We start from the raw sequence: 22329 nt of genomic DNA, 5'->3' as shown, positions 1-22329 counted from the left end.
CGACAAGGTCGTTTTTCACAGAACAAAAAACCTAAAAACTGAAATTCAGAAACTTAAAAAGCATAACAGAGAAAGGGACTCCCTTGAATAAAGGTACATTACCTTTTGACTCTGACATGGGCCCTTAAGTCACAACACAACTTTCAGAAATTGCTACCAAAAAAAAATTAGGGTGTGGCATATTAACAATCTCAAGGTCATTCCTTAAAAAAGGAATCAAAATCAGTTAAATGTTTTGTATTAAGTATGGACAGTGACCCAAAGCTGTCAAGGTAAACACTGTATTCAGAGGTTTTTAAAAAAATAAAGTTGATAGATCATACCTCGATGCATTGCTGTGTAGTGAACCCTCCTCTCCTTGGCTTTTGTCCTCATTTCTCATCATCTTTTAATTCTTAAATATTTAAGGGGGGTATCTGTGTTTGCTTTGATGTCCTGTGCCCAGGTATTTACTGTCAAAAGTTGAAAGAAAGGTAAGGTCCCAGTTTGTTTCATTGGCTTTCGTTATCAAGAACAAAGTCCTGACGCTGCAATGATACTTATAACAATACACAACACTGATCAGCACAGGAAAACGGACATTTAAAACAATAATATTCGTTTTAAAAAGAAAAAATAGGAAGAGAAACAGCCCAGAGCAGCATCCTGCAAACTTTCCCAAAGTAACAGAGGAAGCAAAAAAATCTCTGTATTTTATTGCGTCATCCCAATACAGCTCAAATCGGTCGAAAAGTCAAAGTACTCAAAAACGGCAGAAATCTGAAAATTAATATTAATTGCCCACCTACCTGATCCATGCACCACCGCCAGAACCAAGCCGATATTAGTTTCGGGTAGTGGAAAAACATCAGATCCAAAATATTTGGAGGTTAAAACGGTAACTATATATTTTCAGATAATAAAAAAAATAAATAGATTCTAATCCCCAAAAATATACTGCCGTGAAAGTAAAAAGCAGCGATAATTAGTACAAAAAATGTCCGGGGGAAAACCTCATTAGGAGAGCGCACAAAAATGGAGGTACGCCATGGCTTCTAAGCTGGAAAAACAACGACCTGGGCTCTCTCCACGGCTTCTTCTTTCCAGCAAGGCACGAAAAGAGAGCCCCCAAAAGCTGGTTTTCTGCCCGAAAAAGGCTCAATTTGCCCCCGATTCGTGCCTAGAACAGGTAAGGGGCTCTGGTGGCCCCCTGAGGCTGCCTGAAAGTTAGGGAAAGTTGCGTAAAGTGTTGGGAAGGCACGGAGCTCAGCGCGCTCTCTCTAAGGCACAGCCGCCATCTAGAGCTCCTTCCCAGCTCTGAGCTCTGCCTTTGATTGACACTCTCTACATTTACCCCACAACTCAGGTGATGTACCATAGACCCACCCCTTCATTTCTACCAAAAAAAAGAGCTAGCCTCCACCTAAAGGGTGCCTGCCACCCCCCCACATCCTTGGCTTCTTCAAACCACCCCATCTGAGGGGGCATCTTAACCCCATCTGGCTCAGGCACCCTTTTCAAGCCAGAAAGAAATGTAATTTGTTTCTTTTGTTTTAAAGATTTGCTAAATATTTCAGTCCATGGGCTAAAATTACTTCCTCCCTGGACAGGAAGTGGTGCTGTAACAAGCCATTTTGAAAGAATGGAAGAGGGACTAATAACCAGATTTGAGCAACAACCCTCCTTGGAAGTCAACCCCACCCAATGGGTAGCAATTTTTTTTAAAATTCAATCAAAAACATCTATCTTCAATCAATAATCCCTTCCCTTGTCACTCAATACCTATAATATAAGCTTGAAAAATGGGAAGATACTACACCCTCAAGAAAGCAATTTGCCAGTAACCCTTTCAACTCAACAGCGCCTCCCTAGTGGTTCTTGAGAAGAGTAAAATTAAATAGCTATGTTATTTTAATTCATTAACTGAAGACACTACAGCAAAGAAAATATAGCACCCAGATAAGTATTGCCCATTCCTTAACCCATTATTGTTTATAATACACCATAACATCCCAAAGTGGACTTTTCACAGTAATGTAGAATTCAAGGTGCAGAATTAGTTATTCATTACAAGCCAAGTAAATTCTCAGATACTACATCCTGGTAGACAAAACACCGCACATTGAGGAATTGGAGATAATCTAAGCACAAGAGATGCCCTTATGCCCACCACTCCTCCCCAACAAGCAAAAGTGATAGCCAACTGTAAGCGTCACCTGAACTTTTCACACAGTTATTATCCATTTTACAAGATATTGGAATCAGGCGTCAGTGTTCCAGATTTTTTGATAATGTTTTGATTTGGGCTTTATACTAAGTGCATCAAAAATGGTACACTATCCCAACCAATGGCCAATAGCAAGCTCTAGCAGTAAAACCCAAGTTATTTTATTTCAGCTCCTCCATATCCTTCCCATTCTTGTCCTCAGTCAATCCATCCTGTCTCTTCAATGCAATTAAATGAGGGTTGTGTAAATTTGATGTGCTATACCAATATAGTGCAATATTGACTGGTGAGTGGTTATATAAATATAGAAGAAAGCTAATGACCCTGTGCGCACACACCACAAATTAAATAAATTACAATGTAAAAAGAGCACTAATTCCAAACTGAACTTGAACAGTACAAAGAAAATCTACTAGTTTGAATACTCAGTCTTTTTTAGACAATCTAATACTCAACTGCACCATATAATAAATGGCAGAAACAAGACTGGCTACGTAAGTGTGTACATTCAACACTGCAAGATTAAACAGTTATGAACAGCCATTATCATATGTTAAGAATGAAGATTTCCACCAGTTTATCTCAATGAATGACAGTTAAATGTATCTCATGCTAAATCTATAATATTTATCATCTGGAGATCCCTTTTGTACAGATTATCTTAATTAACACCAGGTCTATCCCGGTATTCAACTGTGAGGAGAAAAGTTGGGCTACCTGTTCAAGATTAAATTTAAGTATACAATTGTTTCTCTGTAGCCAATGGTTGAACATACATTTCTTGTAAGCGGCAAAGTGATTTTTGAACAATAACTGACTTTTAAAAATACTACCTCACATAGGTTAACTTTGTTGTTTTTTATCTAGTAATAAGATCAAAATAACTCCACTTGACACTTATTTGTACGGAGTTATTAAGTCAACAAGAAATTCACAGTACAGAGGATGGCCATGAAATGTATTGGATACTTGTACAGACTAATTTTAATAATTTTTAATAGATTAGTTTAAACACTCATTAAGCCAAGGTACTCAACTCCAAGGAAGTAAATTTTTTTAGAATGGTGTAGGGTTGTTTTTTTAAATCAATCCAAAATGTAACAAGTTTCCAACACAAAGCACCTGAAATTTAGGAAAGAAGTTGTTCAGGCAACTCATTTGAAGTTCACTATAAAGGTTTTGTGCACACACACCCAAACCCCTCCACACAAACAACAAAAACAAAGAGTTCAGGATGACCCTTCACTACAAGCCAATGACCATGCATTTTATTGCCCAGTTTGCCAATATATATGAAATTTGTACCATCCTATGACAGTCTCAGAAAATTTAACAAAAGGACTGACAACTGACCAAGTTCTGAACAAAATAAAAAAACTGAACATTTTAACTCCATGGATAACTAAAAATAAAATATTGGAAATTGAGACAAACTAAAGAGTCTTTGAAACCAAATATAGCCATATTTAAATTAACTATTTCATAAAGCTTACAAAGTCCTCAGTATTTACCAGCTTTAAAAATATTTCTCATTTTCAGAATCCAATGATCAAAGAAATGTAATGCACCTAAACATCAATACATTCTAAGTATTTTTCAGCCAGGAAAAAGACAAATCAAGAATAAAGTGTAAAAAAACCATTTATTAAATAAGTCACTTAAAAACAGCATAACAATACATTTTGCCCAAATAGGTAGTAATATACTGGATATCAACTTAATTCCCCTGTTAAGTACAATTTCTTGGAGTATAAAATTTTGCCACCCACACCTCAAAACCAGATCCATTTTCTGTTCGGTTGTACAACACCCTTTAGAAATTCAAGTCCATTTTGGTAGGATGATCACAAACCCAAATCTTCTCTGGTTTAGTAACACTGAAGTCCATGTTAAAATGTCCCTGTCTTGGATGGATATATCACAGCACTCATGCATTAGTCCATTTCCTCAACCTCTCAATCAACAGTGGAACTGCCATCTTGGTTTCCCATTCGTAGACTCCATTTGACACTCTTCATCTGACTTGACTCTTTATAAAAAAAATTAAAAGAAAAATGCTGTTGGAATATAGATAATTTATCCTTAAACTAAACAGACAACATTCAACTGTACCTTGAAGGCATTTTAAACATGAATTTTAGAACTAAGGCTTCATGAATTTGGTTCAATATAATTATACATGCCAGAACACCTGCTTTTGTCACCAACTAACATGGGCACATCCAGCAATATGTCAGGTAACAGTTTCCAAAAATACAAATAAATACTACAGGAAAAATTAAGAGTTCAAGAAACCTTTTGAGCACAGTGAACTCTGTTCTAAAATTTTGCATAGGGAACTATTAAAACATTAAATATAGATTGGAAATACAGAGGATTTTACCTCTGGTGACAAACTTTATTGGATTGACCTATCCACTAAAGTTAATGTAAAACACAATACTTCTAGCCAAACAGTAATGATCTCAAATCAAGTTGAAACTAACCTTAATTTTTTGCTATTAGATGAAATTTTCAATGATTATCCCTCTCTCTGCTTAAAACACACAAGTAATCAAACCCAATAATGCCAAAAGGTATGAAAGCTAGGTTACTATATGAAGGTGTTGACTGGAGTCAACAGAAATTCCTAAATTGTGCCATCTTGGCTATAGTCTTCTTGTCTAGAAAGAGGAACACCTATGGTGATGGCCATTTTAAAGTGACCAAGTATCAGAAAATAGATGGAATGGTCATTTCAGTAGCTACTGGAAGAGCAAACGTGTCAAAATCAGATAAAAATTATGCAAAATTACACTGCTTTGTCTCATTGCCTTTAACACAACCAGCATAATGTCCAACCATACTTCCTCCAGCCATATACTCAATGTTTGCTCTTCATAAAGCAGCAACAAGGCCTAAGGCACCAGATCAGTGACGAAGTTAGAAGTGTCCAGATGAAGCATTATTGTGACTGCTATTAAAAGTGGACATTTGGCCCAACAGGTCAAGTTCTCTTGCCTCTTGATTTTAAATTACATCTTTGCTACTGAAACACAAACCAAATGTGGTCCAAAGACAAATGAACTAATGTACCTTTTTAAACTGCTATTTGCACCCATATAAACATAAGTACAGGAAACAACTAAATGGCAGAACAACAACAAACTCAAAAAGCCTACAAGCCATCTACGAAGTGCTAATTGTAAGCGAAACCCTCTGAACTGTACAAGAAATGGTTTTCAATAATTGTTTCCTCAATAGTGAATTTGCATTCTAACTTTACATTTGTGACCTTTTATTTCCTTCTTTCGATTTATTCTTTTGAATGTGGCTTTTTAACTTAACACAGTTTAATTTTACAGCCAATTCTACCACTATCTGGTTCCCTTAAAAAAAACCTCCAGGCATAATCTTTCCAAGAAAAGCTGCAAAAAAAATTAATTAAAAAGACAATAGAATTGAGTGGAATCATCTAGTGTTTCGCCTCATCATTCTAGTGCCACTATTCTCATTTCAGAATATCCTGTCAAACTATGTAAAATCTAACCATAAAGTCCTTAGAGCAAACTTCCTGTACCAGGTTAACAATCTGCCATTTACTATGTTTCATATCCCAGTATTCCTATACGGATGAACTGATTTTTTCCCCTATTTCAGATACATTATATATCTCTATTCCACATAAGTGGAATACAGGAGCAGCTATTTACATTCAACTTTTAGTTGCATCATATAGGTAACAAGTTGAGGGTGGGCAGAATATTCAAATCACAGCGTCTTCCCATCTTCAACCTCACACACCACAAGGTTTTTTAGGTTTTGTCATTAATTTGTTTTTTTTTTATTTCAAGTTGTATTTCTACTTTAGTGGGGGGGTAGCTATTTTTAACTAATATTCTATAAACTGAAAAACTTACTACAAGTTTATTATGCATCATATATTGTATATATTAATTTAGATTTAAACCAATTTAGGCACTTGGAGATTAGTCCATGTTTCAAAATATTTTTAGGAACTAATGAAATCTGACTAAGGCATCAAAATATGATATAACCACACTGTCAATTCTTGTTAGTGAGACAAAGTGGGTGATATAATAGCCTTTATTGGACCATCTTCTGGTCCAATAAAACCCACCTTCTCTCTCTAATACCCTGAGACTAACACTGATTCAATTCTTGCCAGTGTCAAATATTTGTGAATGCTGGGGTAAGTGAAGTGGATACCCAGTACATAATGAAATTCACCAAGTTTCTTGTTTCTTTTTATGGTTACTGCTCTTGTTGTAAGAAATAAGGGAAGCCAAGTGTTGATCTGATAATCATAGTACACTTTTTTCCCAGCTCAACCCATGAAAACCTACTTTTGTTGGATCATTCCACTGAGTGCAAAGCAAATGTAAGTGATTGGATAAAAGACATCAGCCCTAAGGTATCTCTGCTTGGTTCAGCCATATTTGGTTGTACCAATGAGTTTGCAAACAATTGACATAGTGGTAATCTGAATCTCTCATCTTGAAATTACCACCACCACCACCTTCAGATGCATACACTTATCTAAAGTTACTATTTTTGTAACAAAGATCCTGCAATTAAAGGAGTTACAATAAGGGGAAAGTATGAACAGCATTCAGTAAATCTAAAATAATTTGGACCCAATTCTTCAAGCTACACAGCTACAACAGTGTGTTATGTTTTTAGGGTACATCTAATAAACGTTTTAACATATTTTCCCCAAGTTAGATTCCTCCTCCAATAAGACTTCTACAGTGGCTTTAGGTTTGTTTTTAAACAGTCACACTGATCTATGACTAAGATTCTTTTTACTACATGAAGCTTATGTTCTCTTTATGTCCTTCTGTAGTCATAGTGTTAGCCATCACTCAAGAAGTACACTTACCTATTAGCTATTGTATTTTTATTTCTAATTAAACAAGATTTATATTTAGGTTACTCAAAGCAGTTAATACAATGCTTGGCAGGTTTCCTTCACATCATCAAAATAAAGAAACGCCAAACTTTATTAACAGTCCACTGCAATACCTGGGTAAATTTTCAAGCACCAAACAAATTTGAAATTTTAGAATTTCTAAATTTATCTTCTCTTCACACTCTCACAATACATTTTAACTTTTCGCTCTAATTTAGAAAGCTGGATTTTTTGTAAGAGTCCACAACAACAAATAAAATTTCAATCTTTTGTAGCCAAAAATAAGTGTTCAGTTTTACCTCTTATGTTTGTCAAAAGACCTTCACAGTTCCCTAAAGTACAGTAGGGAAGTCCAAACGTGCAAGCATAATATATACTTATATATCAACAACATGTATATACAAAATACCAAAGTTATAAGATTCTTATTTCAAACAAAGAAGGCTGACTAGGAAGACTGTCAAGCTTTTTCATGCTTAGACTTTTCTGTATATTAGAATTTTTTAAAAGTTATAACTTCACAACAAAGGAAAGCTATTTAAGAGGGAAATCCCAGTAAAGGAAAATGGGCAGGAACAAGTTCCTAAGTTTAAAACTTGAGGCTTTTACGTTGCCAACATTTACCAAAGCAGGTCTTCCTCAGAGAGAGAGAGCTATAATGGACTTGTACATTAGTGCCACTCTTTCATTGTAGGATGTGGAAATAGGTGACATTCTCACCGTACAAGAAGGTATATCTTCATGAAGAGAACAAAATACAAGAAGGTCCTTTATTGATCTCAGAAGGCTCAATGTAGTTTTATCCAGTTAAAAAAATGTGGATAGGTAAGCACTACAGATGGTCTCCAAGGGAAAAACTAGTTCACTTCCACTGACATCAATTTGAGTTTTGCCTACGTAAGGGTAGGAGGTGTTTTGTTTTTTTTAAGGCTATCTCGAGGATGAAAGGCTTTTGAACTAGACAATGAGACAATCATAACTTTACACATTTGGAACTGTTGGGTTCTGATATATGACACTGATGTTCATGATGTAACTTTAAATAGGACAAGGCATTCTTAGCTCAGAGAAGTTTTATTCCAGCTCTCAAGGATTTATATTCTCCCTGAAGTTAAAGGTTCAAGAATCTTTGGTCACATCTTATAGATCTAGACTGTTTTGAGGTTAAGTAACTTCTGAAGGGTACCTCTGAAATCAAGTTGAGGACAAAATTTGCAAACACAAACAGGACAGCACCTTAAAGAGTTGGGCTGGATTAAAGGTAACAGCCCACATAAAATTTCAAAATGTCATGTAGAGTACACCAACTCCAAAAAGAAGGTTTATGGTGAACTCAAATGCTTTTATTTCTTATTCAAGAACTTTCAAACCCAAATCACTAACCCTAAGTTTAAACTTAAATTACAAACACATTTTAAAGGAAAACATTCTAAAGATAATTCTTCCTCAAATTAAGTTCAGGGCTCCTGTCTCTCTGTCCTAGAGATTTTTACAAAGCACCATAAAGAAGTGAATAACTTCCCAATGTACAGGGTAATTGGGATGTCTTCAACTGCTGCTGGGAAATATAACCCTACTACAATGAGTTTATAAACCAAATTAAAGAAAGAAGAGGAACACGAAGAAAGGGTATAGGGAAAGTTGGGGTGAAATTTAACTTTGTTGTTAACGTCAACCTTCACCCCTCCTTTCCATGACACAGCAAGAAGTTATACAGGTTCCCATACTTTTAACAGAGGTCAAGACAGGGTAAGAGGACTGAGGAGGAAGATAGCACAATGGTTTCTGGTGGATAGCATGGCAAAAGTGGGTTTAAAAGATTACGTGCAACATAGTAAGAGATACCGTTCCATGTGTAGGAAGCATTAAAAAAAGCAGTACAAAAAAGAGAAGACAAGTACAGTGGGCAGGGTACAAGGAACAATAAATAAATAGGAACGATATGTAGCCAGTGAAGAATTAAAAAAGCAAGACACCACACACAATACTAGTTGCACCTACATTTGGCAGCAAGCTCCTTGTATTCTGCAGTACTCTAGTGTGGCAGTTTGGAGATTCTAAACAGCTTAATTTAAATTAAGAACAAAGGCTTTTAATGAATGAGAAAGAGCCAGAAGAGTATGTCACTACCCCCAATTATTTTTATAATTAAAATAAAGACTTATACCTCCTCCACCAATTTTCTGTTTACAATACGCTCCAGGGGTTGTCTAGACAAGGCAGGACTTTTGATTCAGTTTGATTCAGCATAAACACAAAATGCACTGAAAATTAGGGCAAAGATAATGGTATGCAGAGATACGGAGTCAACAAGAGGACTTAAATTTGGGCAGATAAAAGAAACTTGACTCTCAGTACCTGTTTTAAAGGTCATACAAAGTAGTCCCAGGGTACATTCTTTTTAAAATATAATTCAATAAGGAAGTTGTATTCCCATTTTCATCCCAAATGGTGGCACTAGATATAATCAACTCTTCTCTCCTACTCAAACCTGACAACTATGCATTTTGACAACAGAGGACTATTCCTAAATGAGACCCTATAAACTAGTTGCTCAATGTGGCAGGCCATACCCTAAACTCATATAGCATCCTTTGTGAAATTACAGATCTCTGGAATAAGAAGGGGAAAAAGAGCTGAGTCTTAGAAAACTCCCTGGAGATAGTTACTAACTAGTCTGCTTAAGGACCCTTGCTGCTGTTGATAGGAGCACACAAGGACAACACTTGGCTAATGGTATTAATAGGATAATTAAGACATTCACTCTGTTATGTGATTTTCTATTTTTACCACAAATTGAGACATAATATTGATGAAGTATTGTACTATTTGTACAAGGTAACATATTTGATATATTGTAGTCTGTACAAATAAAGATTTGATTTAATGTTTTAACCTTTGTTCTCATCAAGAAGTCAAGTCACAAAAATGGAAGATCAAGAGTGCCACAGCATTATATGAAAGATTTAAGATTGATTGAAAATACTATATAAAAAGTGCATTTCATAACATCACCAAAATAAGAAGAGTTTAGGACTCTGGTACTTTTAAATAAACCTATTTTTATTTAAAATATGCTTCAATTCAATCAAGTTTAAAGACATTTTCAATCAATTTTTCAGCAAATTAAACATTATGGCTATAAATCATATATTTTAAATCACATGTAAGTATATTAAGAATAACTTACCAGTGCTTCAACTAACATCAGCTATTTTGTGCATACTGAGATCAATTCCTCACCACACCTGTAGGGGAAAATATACATTAAGAAAACATATCAGAAATCACTAAATAAAACTTAAAATTCACTGATTTTTATGTAAACACCAGGAAGTGCCTAGCAAAAAGCTGCCACCACAATCCCATGTGGTTAGGGGGAAGGGGGGGGGGGGGGGGAGGAGTATGTACCCAATAAAAGAAGACCAAAAAGCATACAGCACTTGTCAGAGGACATGCCCTAATCACAATTTGCACCTCAGCGTACTGCTAGGCAACTTGAGAAGGCAAAGATCTTATGAAAACTCTTCCACAATTTAGAACTACCCTCCATATCCTGGATACATTAATCTTCAGTGACACATCAGAGGTGCGATTTGAAAAGAGGCTATGTATAGCACTTTTGGAAACCAAGTAGATGGGAAGACTAACCAGGCATCAGTGGAATCTGAAATGGATTCGTGTGTGAAATGCCCTGATGGTTTCGGCCTACGTCTTCCACTTCATTCACTTTCTTAAGTTTGCTAATTACCAAAAAAATGATACTGCAGTTAAATATAGTATGTGTATTTACCAAAATTTGCATGCACCCAATTTTCCTTGTAAGGCAGCTACAACAGCATAGCAAAACTCTATACCCATTGTCCAGTTTTCTAAATGTGGTCAGCTTCAGAACTGAGTATCTCAGTAAGAGCCTACTGACAACCCATATCAATAGGTGTTAGAATATCAGTACACTATCAGAGACAAGAAAGTAAATGGCTCCACCTACAACCACCCGTAAAGCCTCCAGAAAGCAAACTAACACCAAAAGCTCTTTGTGATTACACAACTAGAAAATTTTAAATAAGTTACGCTTCTCAGCTGAGCCAATAACTGATACAGATGCTGTCTGAATCCTAGATCTCCCCCATGACAAAGAACTAATTTAATTTAAAAATTAAGAATAAAATTTTCAAAAACATTTAAGAGACTAAGGAGCATACGATTCATTGAAAGTCAACAGGATTTAGGCTCCTAGATCACTTAACTCCTTAATGCTGGCCTTAATCTAATTTATATCAAATGAGTCAAAAATTCTCTTGCTAACAGCAGTTGGCCAACAAAGTTTCTCCCATCACCTTCAAAATCTATTTTCAAGAGAAATGTAACCTTTGATATGAATGTATTCATAATAAATTCTCACAATAGTTTTAATATTTAATGTACAGATTTCTAGATTCTGATATTTTACTTCATACTTTTTCCTTCAAGTTACTCCCTTCATTTCATATTTTCCCCTTCCCACATCAGATTTCCATTTTAAACATGTTTTAAATGAACTAGTTCTAACAACGTAATTATAATTTTGTTCATAAAGCCTGGTTTCTTTCCACACATCTGGGTATCCATCAAACTTGACTGGTAACCCGTATGCAACTGACAGTTTACCTAAGTAGAATATCTAAGGAGTTTATAGGACTAAAATGTGTATTAAAATGTGATCCAACCACTGCTATTAGATCCAACAGTATATAGCATTCAGCAGTATTTGTTTTATTCAGTGTATTTAATTTCTCATTCAAACAACTGAGAGAGGTTCCTCTGCAAAGCAACCTCAAATTCTGTGTTATAACACAAAGATAAGTTTGCTTGTCCAATTGAGTGTTTACATCTATCACTTCCCTCTTCAAAGAAATCAGCAAGCACTAGAGACTTCATAAAAGGCAACTAAACAAAGCTATGGTGAAAGGTTGAACTTCAAAGTCCAATCTTAGAAACTTCTAATAGTGTATCACATTATCTAGGCATCTATTATCTAGGTTCAGAGATCATTTTTGTTCTTGTTTTAAACATCTGGTTATTTTCATGACGACTCTACTGGGCAATAATCATTTGGCTCTACTCAGGTTATAATGGCCCAGTCAAACACAGACATACCACAGTTCAACTACAAAGAAAGCAGATTTGAGAACATTAATGTTATTTTAAAGTCAGTACAATTGTGGAAGAAGCAGTTAACATTTGGTAAGCAGATAGTTGTCAAAAGTGTCTACTGGATGAACTGAAAAAGAATGTTGCCAGCAAAAAGAGAGAAAGTAGCCGTGGGATGGCAATAATCATATTTCTTGCATTTTCACTAGTGATAGTTTTTCACAATTGTCCAACTACATGCCCATTATACTTTCAATTTCCAACTTTAAATGTTATCATACTGACACTCAGATATACCAAAACAGCTATTTATCTTATAATCATAGAAAAACACCAATTAATGAACTCAAATGCACCACTAAAATGCTTAAGTTTTATGCCATGCATTCCACTTAGGAAACTGGTCATTAGTAAATATTAATTTAAGCCAAATTCCATTTGCATCTCCCATTTATAGTTTAACTTGATATCTGAATAAAAATAAGATTTTCAATTAGACTAATGGCTGTAACTCTACAGAACAAGTGTACAAAAAAAAAAAAAAAACACTTCCCCAAATCAAAGTATCTGAAATTTCCAGACAGCCTTATGGATGTCCTTTGCACTAATATCTCATTCTACAAGTTATGAAACTGGCAGCCTTAGAGACATAATGCTCTGCTCCATAGACAATGGCTCCTCTCCCTAAGGGATGGCATGCTATCTAGCTCTAAAGGAGTCTTGTACGTCTAACATGGTCTCTTTACTGTGATGCAGTGCAGTCAAGGTGAGGCTCATTTGTTTTTAGATGTCATGTTTTCTGGTTAAATGCATCAGGGACTACAATGATTCCAAAGCATAAACAAACTGTTTTATGAATTCCATGACACGTTAACATGCTCTCAAGTGTCTGAAAGTCAGATCTTTCCTTGGTTTCCTAGAGGTGTGTACAGAGTTTACTGAGGTCTATACAATGTATTTAAAGAACAGCTGCCAATATAGTAGATCAAAAGATGTAAACTTTGAATTAAATGGACAAGAAGTGAGGATCTAAACAGTCAAAATGATTAGAGAATATATTCTCACAATATATTCAGTACAAAGAATACCATGGTGGTACAGGACGAGTTCAAGGTCATTAAGATGAAAGGATTCTTTTCCAAATGCCCTTATAAAAGTGTTTATTAGCCAAACCGGGTCAACCCAACGGGTCTAACTCAGTACAGAGTTTACTGAGGTCTATACAATGTATTTAAAGAACAGCTGCCAATATAGTAGATCAAAAGATGTAAACTTTGAATTAAATGGACAAGAAGTGAGGATCTAAACAGTCAAAATGATTAGAGAATATATCTCACAATATATTCAGTACAAAGAATACCATGGTGGTACAGGACGAGTTCAAGGTCATTAAGATGAAAGGATTCTTTTCCAAATGCCCTTATAAAAGTGTTTATTAGCCAAACCGGGTCAACCCAACGGGTCTAACTTATATTTGTATTTATGAATAGGTCAACCATGACTGATGATTTTGGATCTTAAAAAGGCTTGACCAAAGGAATAAAAATCATGAATTCCACAGATTAAGTGTAAGAATTAGCACCAGGATTTGGGTACACTGTTCTACTGTAATTACAAGCCTGTCCTTGGCTTTTTCATCGGTAGATTATTTGAGAGGCCTGGACTTCGTATAATTCTGTTCCAGTAGACTGAAGATTCACATCAGAAGTCACATGCATGCCATCAAAGATGCCAGATAAATTTCTTATAAGGATTCCTAATTCTCAAGTTTCATATTATACAATTACATGACTGACTTGTTAAATTTTACACAGCATCCTCATTCAAAATTTGTTTTCCTGCAGTCTGCTTACATTGTAAGCTATATGACCACTTCTCTATATTAATTAGTTTGATGTGTGTGTCATACTGGCAAGACTTCTCAGTGTAGGTAAAATGGAGACTGACTTTCAACTGCTACAAGCAGAGACACTTGAAAAGTTGTATCTGTATCTGAATAGTTAAAGCAATTAGCTGGAACAGGCGCAATTAGCTGGAACAGGCTAAAATTTACATCTAAGCTAGAATGGATATCTGTACACTATCAGGTGGGAGATCTTATGAGAATGGTATGATTTTTGCTAATTTTTAGTTTTATGTAAAACACTTTTGGGGGTACACTTTAACATATATAATTAATTAAGATTCATTTTAAGGATTCTCAGTTAATTTAAATCTCTTCATCAAGATGATCTTAAGATTTCATGACCTGAATTTGTACATTAGTATGGTAACCTGTAAGAAGAAATCTGTTATTAATACAAGCACCACGTAAGATCGACAACTCCGAGTTACATTTGAACCATGCTACCTTTCATCAATCTAAAAAGGTAAGATAAAGAGGTCTCAAATTTAAAGGTAGTTGAAAATTAGTCTACTTAAGTTGTAGAAATAACAAGTTATCTGGCACTATTAGTGCTTTGGCTTCTCATTTTTATAGCAAAAGGGTTTTAGAGGGTAAAACATCCAAAAGCATTTTTTTAAATTAAGTGCATGAAAGCCCAAACAGAAAAAACTTGAAATATGATCATGAAGTAATGAATTCAGGGACAATGTATTCCTGAAGTTTAACTCATTAACTTTATATATACACTTATGTGCTGCTGAATATGGAGAAACATAGAAATACCTGCCTTGGGTTTCTAAATTCTTTACTTTTATTTGCTATGTTACTATGTAATATATTTTAAATGGTACGAACAGATCCATCTCCTTTTACTGAATGGACTGTCCCATAATCTTGAGAAAAGATTGTATTTAGAGGGCACGTTAAGAATATTATGAACTGTATTTAGTATGCACTAAAATTTGAATGCAATTCCTGAGCAAGACACCATTCATTTACTGTGATAAGTACCCTTTAATGACTTAAACAAATACCACAGCATAAATTTACTGCTTATTTGCTGAAAAAGTGAATTTTAAGAGACTAACAGAATCACTAATATTACGTACCTGACATGAACACTACAGAATTTTGAACGTTTCCTTTTATTCCAGGTTTAACAGACCAGCCACTGGAACCAAGAAACAGTACCCAGGTACAACCCTTTTAAAAAAGAAACAAAGAAGTTTGTTTAAAAGATCAAAAGCTATCTAAGAAATTCCACCTACGCTTCTGCCATAGGACTATCTAAATGTATATTTCTTTAAACATAACTTTTTAGTGACTGCATATTAAAGTTCTCATCTAAAGTATAAAACAAGCACATGGAGAGTAACATCATAGTACAAAATTAGAAATAATAAATGTAAATAAATTCTTTGAAGAACCTTAAATGTTCATGCTCTTCAAAAGACAGCTAGGCCCCGAGACACTTCTTGTAATTAGTGTGTACATTGGTTATTCAGTTTTTGATGCCATGTTTAAAATCTACAATATGCCTAGGTGAACTTGTTTTTATTTAAATTTAGAATGCAGAATACAAATGATTTACAAAATTCAGTACATTTTTTCACTTAGGAAAAAGGGTAAATGAAATAGGAAGTTTTCGAAGTAAAGTGATGAGCTTTTTCACCAAATTTCAGTCAAGATTGTTATAGATGAATTCACCTTTTAAGCTATTAGAACAAAATTAATTTGACAGAATGCCTAAACACACTTTACATTAAATTTTAAAACGGGGCATTTTTTGCATCTTATACCTACATTAAGACATACCATTTAAAATCCAAATAATTTTGTAGCGCACCCCATTCAATTTAATAAGACTTGCAAAACAAAGGTCACTTTTACCTTTTCTAGTAAAGCACAGCAGTAGACAATTAAACAAACCCCCAAGAATGAGAAAGTAACTGAAAGTGGTAATGATACTGTGTAAAACTTAGAACAACCCATTCTTACCTAAAAAAAATTGTCTGTACAATCCTCCTGGAAGCCAGTCAGCCATCAAGTAGGTAAACATTTATGGAGTTCTATCTTAAAAAAAAAAAAAAAGAAAAAACACACAAATGTTACTGTTTTGCTCTAAAAAAAGGTTGTAAAAATTACTTGTAAAAATATAAAAAGAACAGCAATTTTTAAGAGAGTACTGAGTTAATATTAAATCAAGACAGTATTCGTCATATACGTTATTATAATCTCTGTGGCAACAAAAATATTGGTGTTTTTACATCTGAAGAGACAGACTGATGATGGGGTGGGATTATGAAACATCACATGCACAGTCCATATTTTTTGCATGAGAAGAGGTAAATTGACTGTCCCTCTCCCATTATTTTTACCACTACCAGACCATTAACCATAAAGATGAAATCAAAACTGTAACATATATTTCATAAAGCAAAAGCAAGTAGTATTTTTATAGTTTCCCTCAATACTCTCCTTTACTCCATAAAATGCAAAAGCCCTTACAAGCTTTACAAAATTTAGCAATACAAAGTTAAATAAAATCCCCACTATCAACAAACTATGATGTTAAAATGGCTGTCGTCATCTTCTGTGAATTTTTAGCCACAAGTTATTTGATCTCTCCAAGTGAGATATCAGCTTTTCCCTTTAGAGTACAGTTTTTAAAACTTGCAGCATCTTTGACCTTTAATCAGTCCCCAAGCATTGCTCTTTAACACTACAAACACCACCAAGTTTGCCTTTCCTCAAAAGGCTTAACTTAACTGGTTGGCAGTTATTCATCCCCAATATTCCCCAGCCTAGTAAAAGCTTCACAGATAATTCTATGAAGAGTCAGTATTTTAAAGTCACACATATTACACACTGAGGACTCCTACGAGTAAATTCAATTCTCAGTACCTGCTAATATAAATGGAATGCAAATCCTTTAAAGTTTAAAAAAAACGGTTTAGCAATTTTGTTTTCAAAACCAATTTAACTATTGAAGCTGAAACAGCATTTGAAGGAAAAACCACTGAAGCTTTTTTTTTAAAAAAAAGTCATTGTGCTAAAAATACAGCAGACTTTCACCTAGAACTTTCTTTTCAGCAAACTGTCATACCCTAATACTGCAGAGATGTAACTGTAGTTATAAAACCATTACAATTCAAACCTAAAATGAAGATACACAAATTTGTGTGCAAGATTAACAATCGTGTTTTTAAACATAAACATTTCTAAAAATATCCAAGTTTCATTTTCATAATACCCAATTCACATTTACAAGGAATATCATGAAACTGTAGATTTACCTTTCAACTGTTGTATTTGAGAAAGAGCACAAAGACTTTAAAATATTCTTCTATGACTCAACACTAGATAAATTACAATAAATATGGCTACATACCATCTCCAATTAATACAAGAGTAGCTACTTTATTTACCTTGTAATATTCTACAGTAACTTTTTATAGATTTGGTATTTGAACATTATCTTAAAACATGTGAGTAATCATTAAATATGTGAGCAAATATGAAGCAAACACTAAATATTCCATTTAAACTTTTCCTTTTAAATGAGTGTGGTAACTAGTATTGAACACAAGCTCTAAATTATAAAAACAGCTACACTTGAACAATGATCAAAATGCTATGCAAATAACCGCAGCCTGAGTAGCAGAAAAATGCACAAATTAAATACCAAATACAAAATGACACTTTAGCAAAGGTGTTTTAGTAACTACATATTTCAGTGTCATTTGCAATTAGTTACTTTCACATATTATTCATTTTAAGAAACCAATTTTCCTTCTGCAGAGCAGTCTAATTCACGACTGTAATTTTTTTTAAACTTTAAACTGTAGAGTTGGCATAAACAAGGCTGTTTTAGAAGATTTCTAAGTTTATATAATGCCAGTTTAACCACAACACTACACTGCGCTTAAATCTCAGACTTTTGTTTAAAGCTCTGTCTCCAAACTATTTTTTAGATAAATTAAAAATTTAATTGATCGTTTCAATAAAGTACTGAAGCTCTCTCTTCTGCAGCCTGCTTTCGCTCACGGGTGCAGAAAGAGTTAAAAGCCAACACCCCACAAAAAAAACCAAGTTTTATTTTTAAGAAACAGACATGGCGTCTTTGTTCTTACAAACTAGGGAGAGTAGATCCCCTTTTCAGCAGCAAGGGGCAATAAATGTTCTTTAAAGAACTATTTTTGGACCTTAGGACTTGGGGCTAAACATATAGTAAAGTCTACAGCCCCACTCCTCGTTAGTGTTGCACTGGAGTTAGTAACTGGTCTGCAAATGCCCCCTTGCCATGGTGCACCGGAGACGGACTGGGGTGCGCCCCCTCTCCAGTAGTCCTGCACTAGGGCCCAGGGACTGGTTTGCAGCCCCCCCCCCCGCCCTTAGTACTCCCTGTGGGGACTAGGAGCCAGGGCCCCCTTAATGCTGCACGGGAGGGGAGCTCTGCATGCCGAGTCTTTAGGGAGCTCGCAGAGCCATGGGCTCCCTCCGGCTCTGCAGCACCCCGCGGCCCCCCAGCGCGAGAGACGCCCCCCTCACCGAAAAGGGGTTGCAGCGTTGGAGGGTGCTCGCTCCAGGCTCTCCTAGCCCAGGGCGGAGGGGAAGGGGGGGGGCAGGAATCTCCCCTCCCCCTCCCGGCTCCAAGGACATTTTGTTTTTCCTCTCAAGGACAAAGAACAATGCGGCGCAGAGACGGAACCACTCACCAGCAATGCGGAGCCCGGCGGCGGCCCGGAGCGTCGGGCGCCGTTTCCCCGCCTCACCCTGCCTGCGGCGGCGTAGGGCTCGCCGCCCGCCCGCCGAGCTCGAGGCGCCGACAGAGATTCGCAGCTCGGCGCCATCGCCCTCCGCCCGCCCGCAGCCCCGTACGGAGCGCTCGGCTCGCCGCTCTCCGTCTCCCCGGAACCCCTGAGTGCCGGGCCCGAAGTGGCCCGCGAGGCCGGTGCCCAGGTGCCTCCCCGACTCCGGCGACCCGAGCGGCGGCCGAACCACCTGGGAGCCTGGTTGCGGCTGCCTCCCCGGCCATCTTGTGCGGTGTGTGTGAGAGAGAGTCTGTCTCTCCTGTCTTCTCTCAACTCCTTCCTCCCCTCCCCCCGCACAACATGGCCGCCCGAGTCAGGACTCACTGCGGCGGGGAAGGGGCTGGGCCTGCGCTTCTACCCCCTGCCTACCGCTCATTCCCCCCCTTCCTGCCTTCTGCGCGTGCGCCAACCACTGCTCTCCGCCGGCCCCGATGCTCCCGCCCCTCCGGGCCCGGCGCGCGCCGCTACCATTGGCTGCGCTCCTCCCTCCTTCCTCCTCCCATCCTGGGCCCGCGCGCAACTCAGCCGCCGCTTGCTTATTGGCCGCCGCTTCTCACTGGTCTTTCCACCCTACCCGCCCCACCGCAACCTCAACGGTCGCAGCGCAGTGTGGTGAGCGCGAGCCGCGTCTGCCGCTCCCTATTGGCTCCGCTCCTTCTCTCGCTCCTCCTCCCGTCACCCACGGCCTCGCGCGGGTCCTGTGCCCCTCGCCGAAGCCCGACCCAGGCTCTGCTTGGGGGAAGGGTGGGACGCATGTGAGCAATTGCGGTGCTGCTACATCCTGGGAAATTTCCCAGAATCTGGGGAACTTCGGAGTCAAATGGGTCAGCTTGGGAAATGGGGAATTTTCGTTCACAACCTAAACAATGCCGGGAAAGGTTTCAGAGGAGCAGCCCTGTTAGTCTGTATTCGCAAAAAGAAAAGGAGGACTTGTGGCACCTTGAAAAATTTCACAAAAAGTAAAAGACTCCCCAAGCCTCAAAAATCCTGGGACGCTTTCTTAAAAAGTAGTAAGTAAAATATTTGTGCTTCTTTTAAATTTCCCTCAAAATGTGTTCAATTCGATTGGCGAATATTTGTCACGTGATTTTCATAAGCGGGCTATGCTGCTCTCCTATTGGTGCTTCAGCGTACTGTATCATGACGGCACAAGTGAAGTGACAAGCCTGCACACATGCACTCACAACAAACCAACCTCAGCAACAGCTGGCTGGCGGGTAATGAGGGGATGGTTATCAAATGTATCTTCTAGGCAAGGTTCCTTCCAATAATTAAATATATTGCAATACTTACTGATTATGATTAGTTTCTTGATCTGTCATTAAATCTCTAAAATTTTGTATTTCGTGCTTGCAGTTGCACAGAGAATGTGGACCAGAGCGTTGGGCTGTTCCTAAATTTGTAACAGCACCTTCCTCCAGGCAAATATTAAATATCTTTGCCTACTGTGTTAGGTAATAATATATAATATGTTCCTTTCTTTGATTTAAATATAAATTGAAATATACATTATACTAATTATGGCATTCCATTATTTCAGATATCTCTTTCCATTTTTTATCTATGTAAAAAATGAATAAAGAGACCTGTAAGGCTGGTGAGAAGATGAAGAGGACTGCAGGAGTAGACAAAGATCCGTCCACATCAAAATGAAAACAACGGGATAGCACCGCCAACAGAGTATTGAAGACTCGGGGTGAACTTCCACCAAAAGAGAAGCCATCTACTTTCAAAAAAGCCTTTCAAGACTCGTGGCTTCAAGAAGGTAAATACAAAGACTGCTGCAGAAAGCAGAAAACAATAGTTTTTTAGCTTATTACAAATGTTGTGATGTAAAAATCCAGGCAGGTACTAGTGAGTTAGATAAGAACGCTAATGGTAAAAAACATAAAAGGTTCAGACAGTATCTAATAAGAAGAAAATTGATGATATGTTTAATAAACAAGATTGTGAAATTAAAAAAGCACAAAAATTTGAAAAGCAAGTTAAAAATGCAGAGATTAGAATGGCCTGTTACTTTGCTGCACACAATGTCAGTATTCAATCTGAAGAACGCTTCACTGAAGTAGTTATTTCCCTGATTCCAAAATTGCTGAGGCTGTAACAATAAAGAAAGATAAATGAACAGCTATAATTAGCAACGTTTTGGCACAAACTGAGACTGAGGAACTTGTAGAAAAATTGAAAGTTAATGAATTTAGTGTATTTGTGGATGAATCTCCTTCAGGGAATAAATATGACAATCATAACACTCAATTCTAGTGTAGTTATAAGGTCAGCTTTGAAAGCAAAGCAAGAGAAATGTTCTAATTTTGTAATTACTATTAAGCACTTGTATTTACATTGTAAAAATATGTACAGTAAAAATGACAGTGATAAAACTAGTAAAAATATTAATGATGGTAATGTTCCTACTGACGACTCAGACTATGAGTCAGCAAATGGATAAAACTCAGAGATTATAATAATAAGGAAAATTATATAAAAGAGTGTTATTTGTTCTTTCTGTTTGCTTTTTTATAATCATATGTTTACTTTCAAAGTAACTTTAATGTACAGTACACTGCAGGGCACATGCTGTACTTATTAATACTTTCGTTTTTAAAATAGTGAAATTTGTGTAAAATACATTGTTTTTTATTATTTCAATCCTACTCCTCATGTGTTAAATATTTTATTTACTGTATAAGTAACATAAGTTTAAAATTGAAAAACATGTCTATATGTGTAAAAATTATAATAAATGTGAAATATCTCGAACGAATAAGAATAAGTTGGATATAATATATAATATATATTATATAGTTATTTAAAACACACATATTACGTTCCTTTGAGATTTTGAAATAAAAAACTTTATCTGGGAATTTTTCACCAGTTTTGGGAAATTTTTAGTGCTAAGTTGGGAAAAGTTGGCATTATGATATAGAAGTTGTGACTGGTCGGCCTGTGGAGTGCTCTGGACACAGGGTTCAATGTTACCAGCTAAAAAACACCTCCGGACCTGCTCCTACCTCGGTCATCGCCCCCAATCCTGGTCCGTGCCACAAAACCACCTCAATCCCTGACCCAGTCCAGACAGTGCCACCAAAACCACCTCCCAGCACAACCCAGCCTTTTCCCCCAACCCTGGCCAGTGCCACCGAAACCACCTCAAGCCCCAACCTGGGCATCCCCCCCTTACCCTGGCCAGTCCCACCAAAATCACCTCACACCCCAGGCATTGCCCCCTACCTTGGCCAGTGCCATTGGAACCACCTCAGGCATCACCCTCTACCCCAGCCAGTGTCACCAAAACCAGCTCGTGCCCCACCCCAGGCATCACTCCATACCCTGGCCAGTGCCATCAGATCTACCTCATGCCCCAGCCTAGGCATCG

At 37.0% G+C, this 22329-nt stretch overlaps 1 protein-coding gene and 2 long non-coding RNA genes across 12 annotated transcripts in view; 1 reads left to right on the top strand and 2 right to left on the bottom strand.

The window, feature by feature from the left end:
- Positions 1-1515, bottom strand: part of CHD2 (chromodomain helicase DNA binding protein 2) — an 84698-nt gene extending 83183 nt beyond the window's left edge. For 2 of the 6 annotated variants that reach the window (XM_084642506.1, XM_084642507.1), the window contains exons 1-2: positions 789-1486; positions 324-452 (exon numbers count right to left, since the gene is read on the bottom strand). In XM_084642506.1, coding sequence (XP_084498632.1) covers positions 324-385 — 62 coding nt within the window. In that variant the 5' untranslated portion in view covers positions 386-452; positions 789-1486. Of the gene's footprint in view, positions 1-323; positions 453-788 lie in introns of all 6 variants that reach the window. The other 4 variants (XM_084642505.1, XM_084642508.1, XR_014713486.1 and 1 more) reach the window with 3 other exon arrangements.
- Positions 1516-3850: 2335 nt separating this feature from the next.
- Positions 3851-19213, bottom strand: LOC311526958. 5 transcript variants are annotated; one of them, XR_014713201.1, is made up of 5 exons: positions 18855-19213; positions 16135-16209; positions 15246-15339; positions 10309-10366; positions 3851-4235 (listed from the first exon to the last, which is right to left on the bottom strand). It is a non-coding gene; the product is annotated as an uncharacterized lncRNA (long non-coding RNA). The 5 variants fall into 5 exon arrangements; XR_014713202.1 differs by having other exon boundaries at positions 16135-16205; XR_014713203.1 differs by lacking the exon at positions 18855-19213 and adding an exon at positions 18688-18797.
- A 757-nt stretch (positions 19214-19970) lies between these two features.
- LOC311526959 lies at positions 19971-21683 on the top strand. The gene is made up of 3 exons (XR_014713206.1): positions 19971-20202; positions 20307-20404; positions 20491-21683. It is a non-coding gene; the product is annotated as an uncharacterized lncRNA (long non-coding RNA).
- The last annotated feature ends 646 nt before the right edge of the window (positions 21684-22329 follow it).

Source organism: Lepidochelys olivacea (assembly GCF_965140295.1).
Source record: "Lepidochelys olivacea isolate rLepOli2 genome assembly, chromosome: 10".
NCBI lineage: Eukaryota > Metazoa > Chordata > Testudines > Cheloniidae > Lepidochelys > Lepidochelys olivacea.
This window is presented reverse-complemented; position numbering and strand designations above follow the sequence as displayed.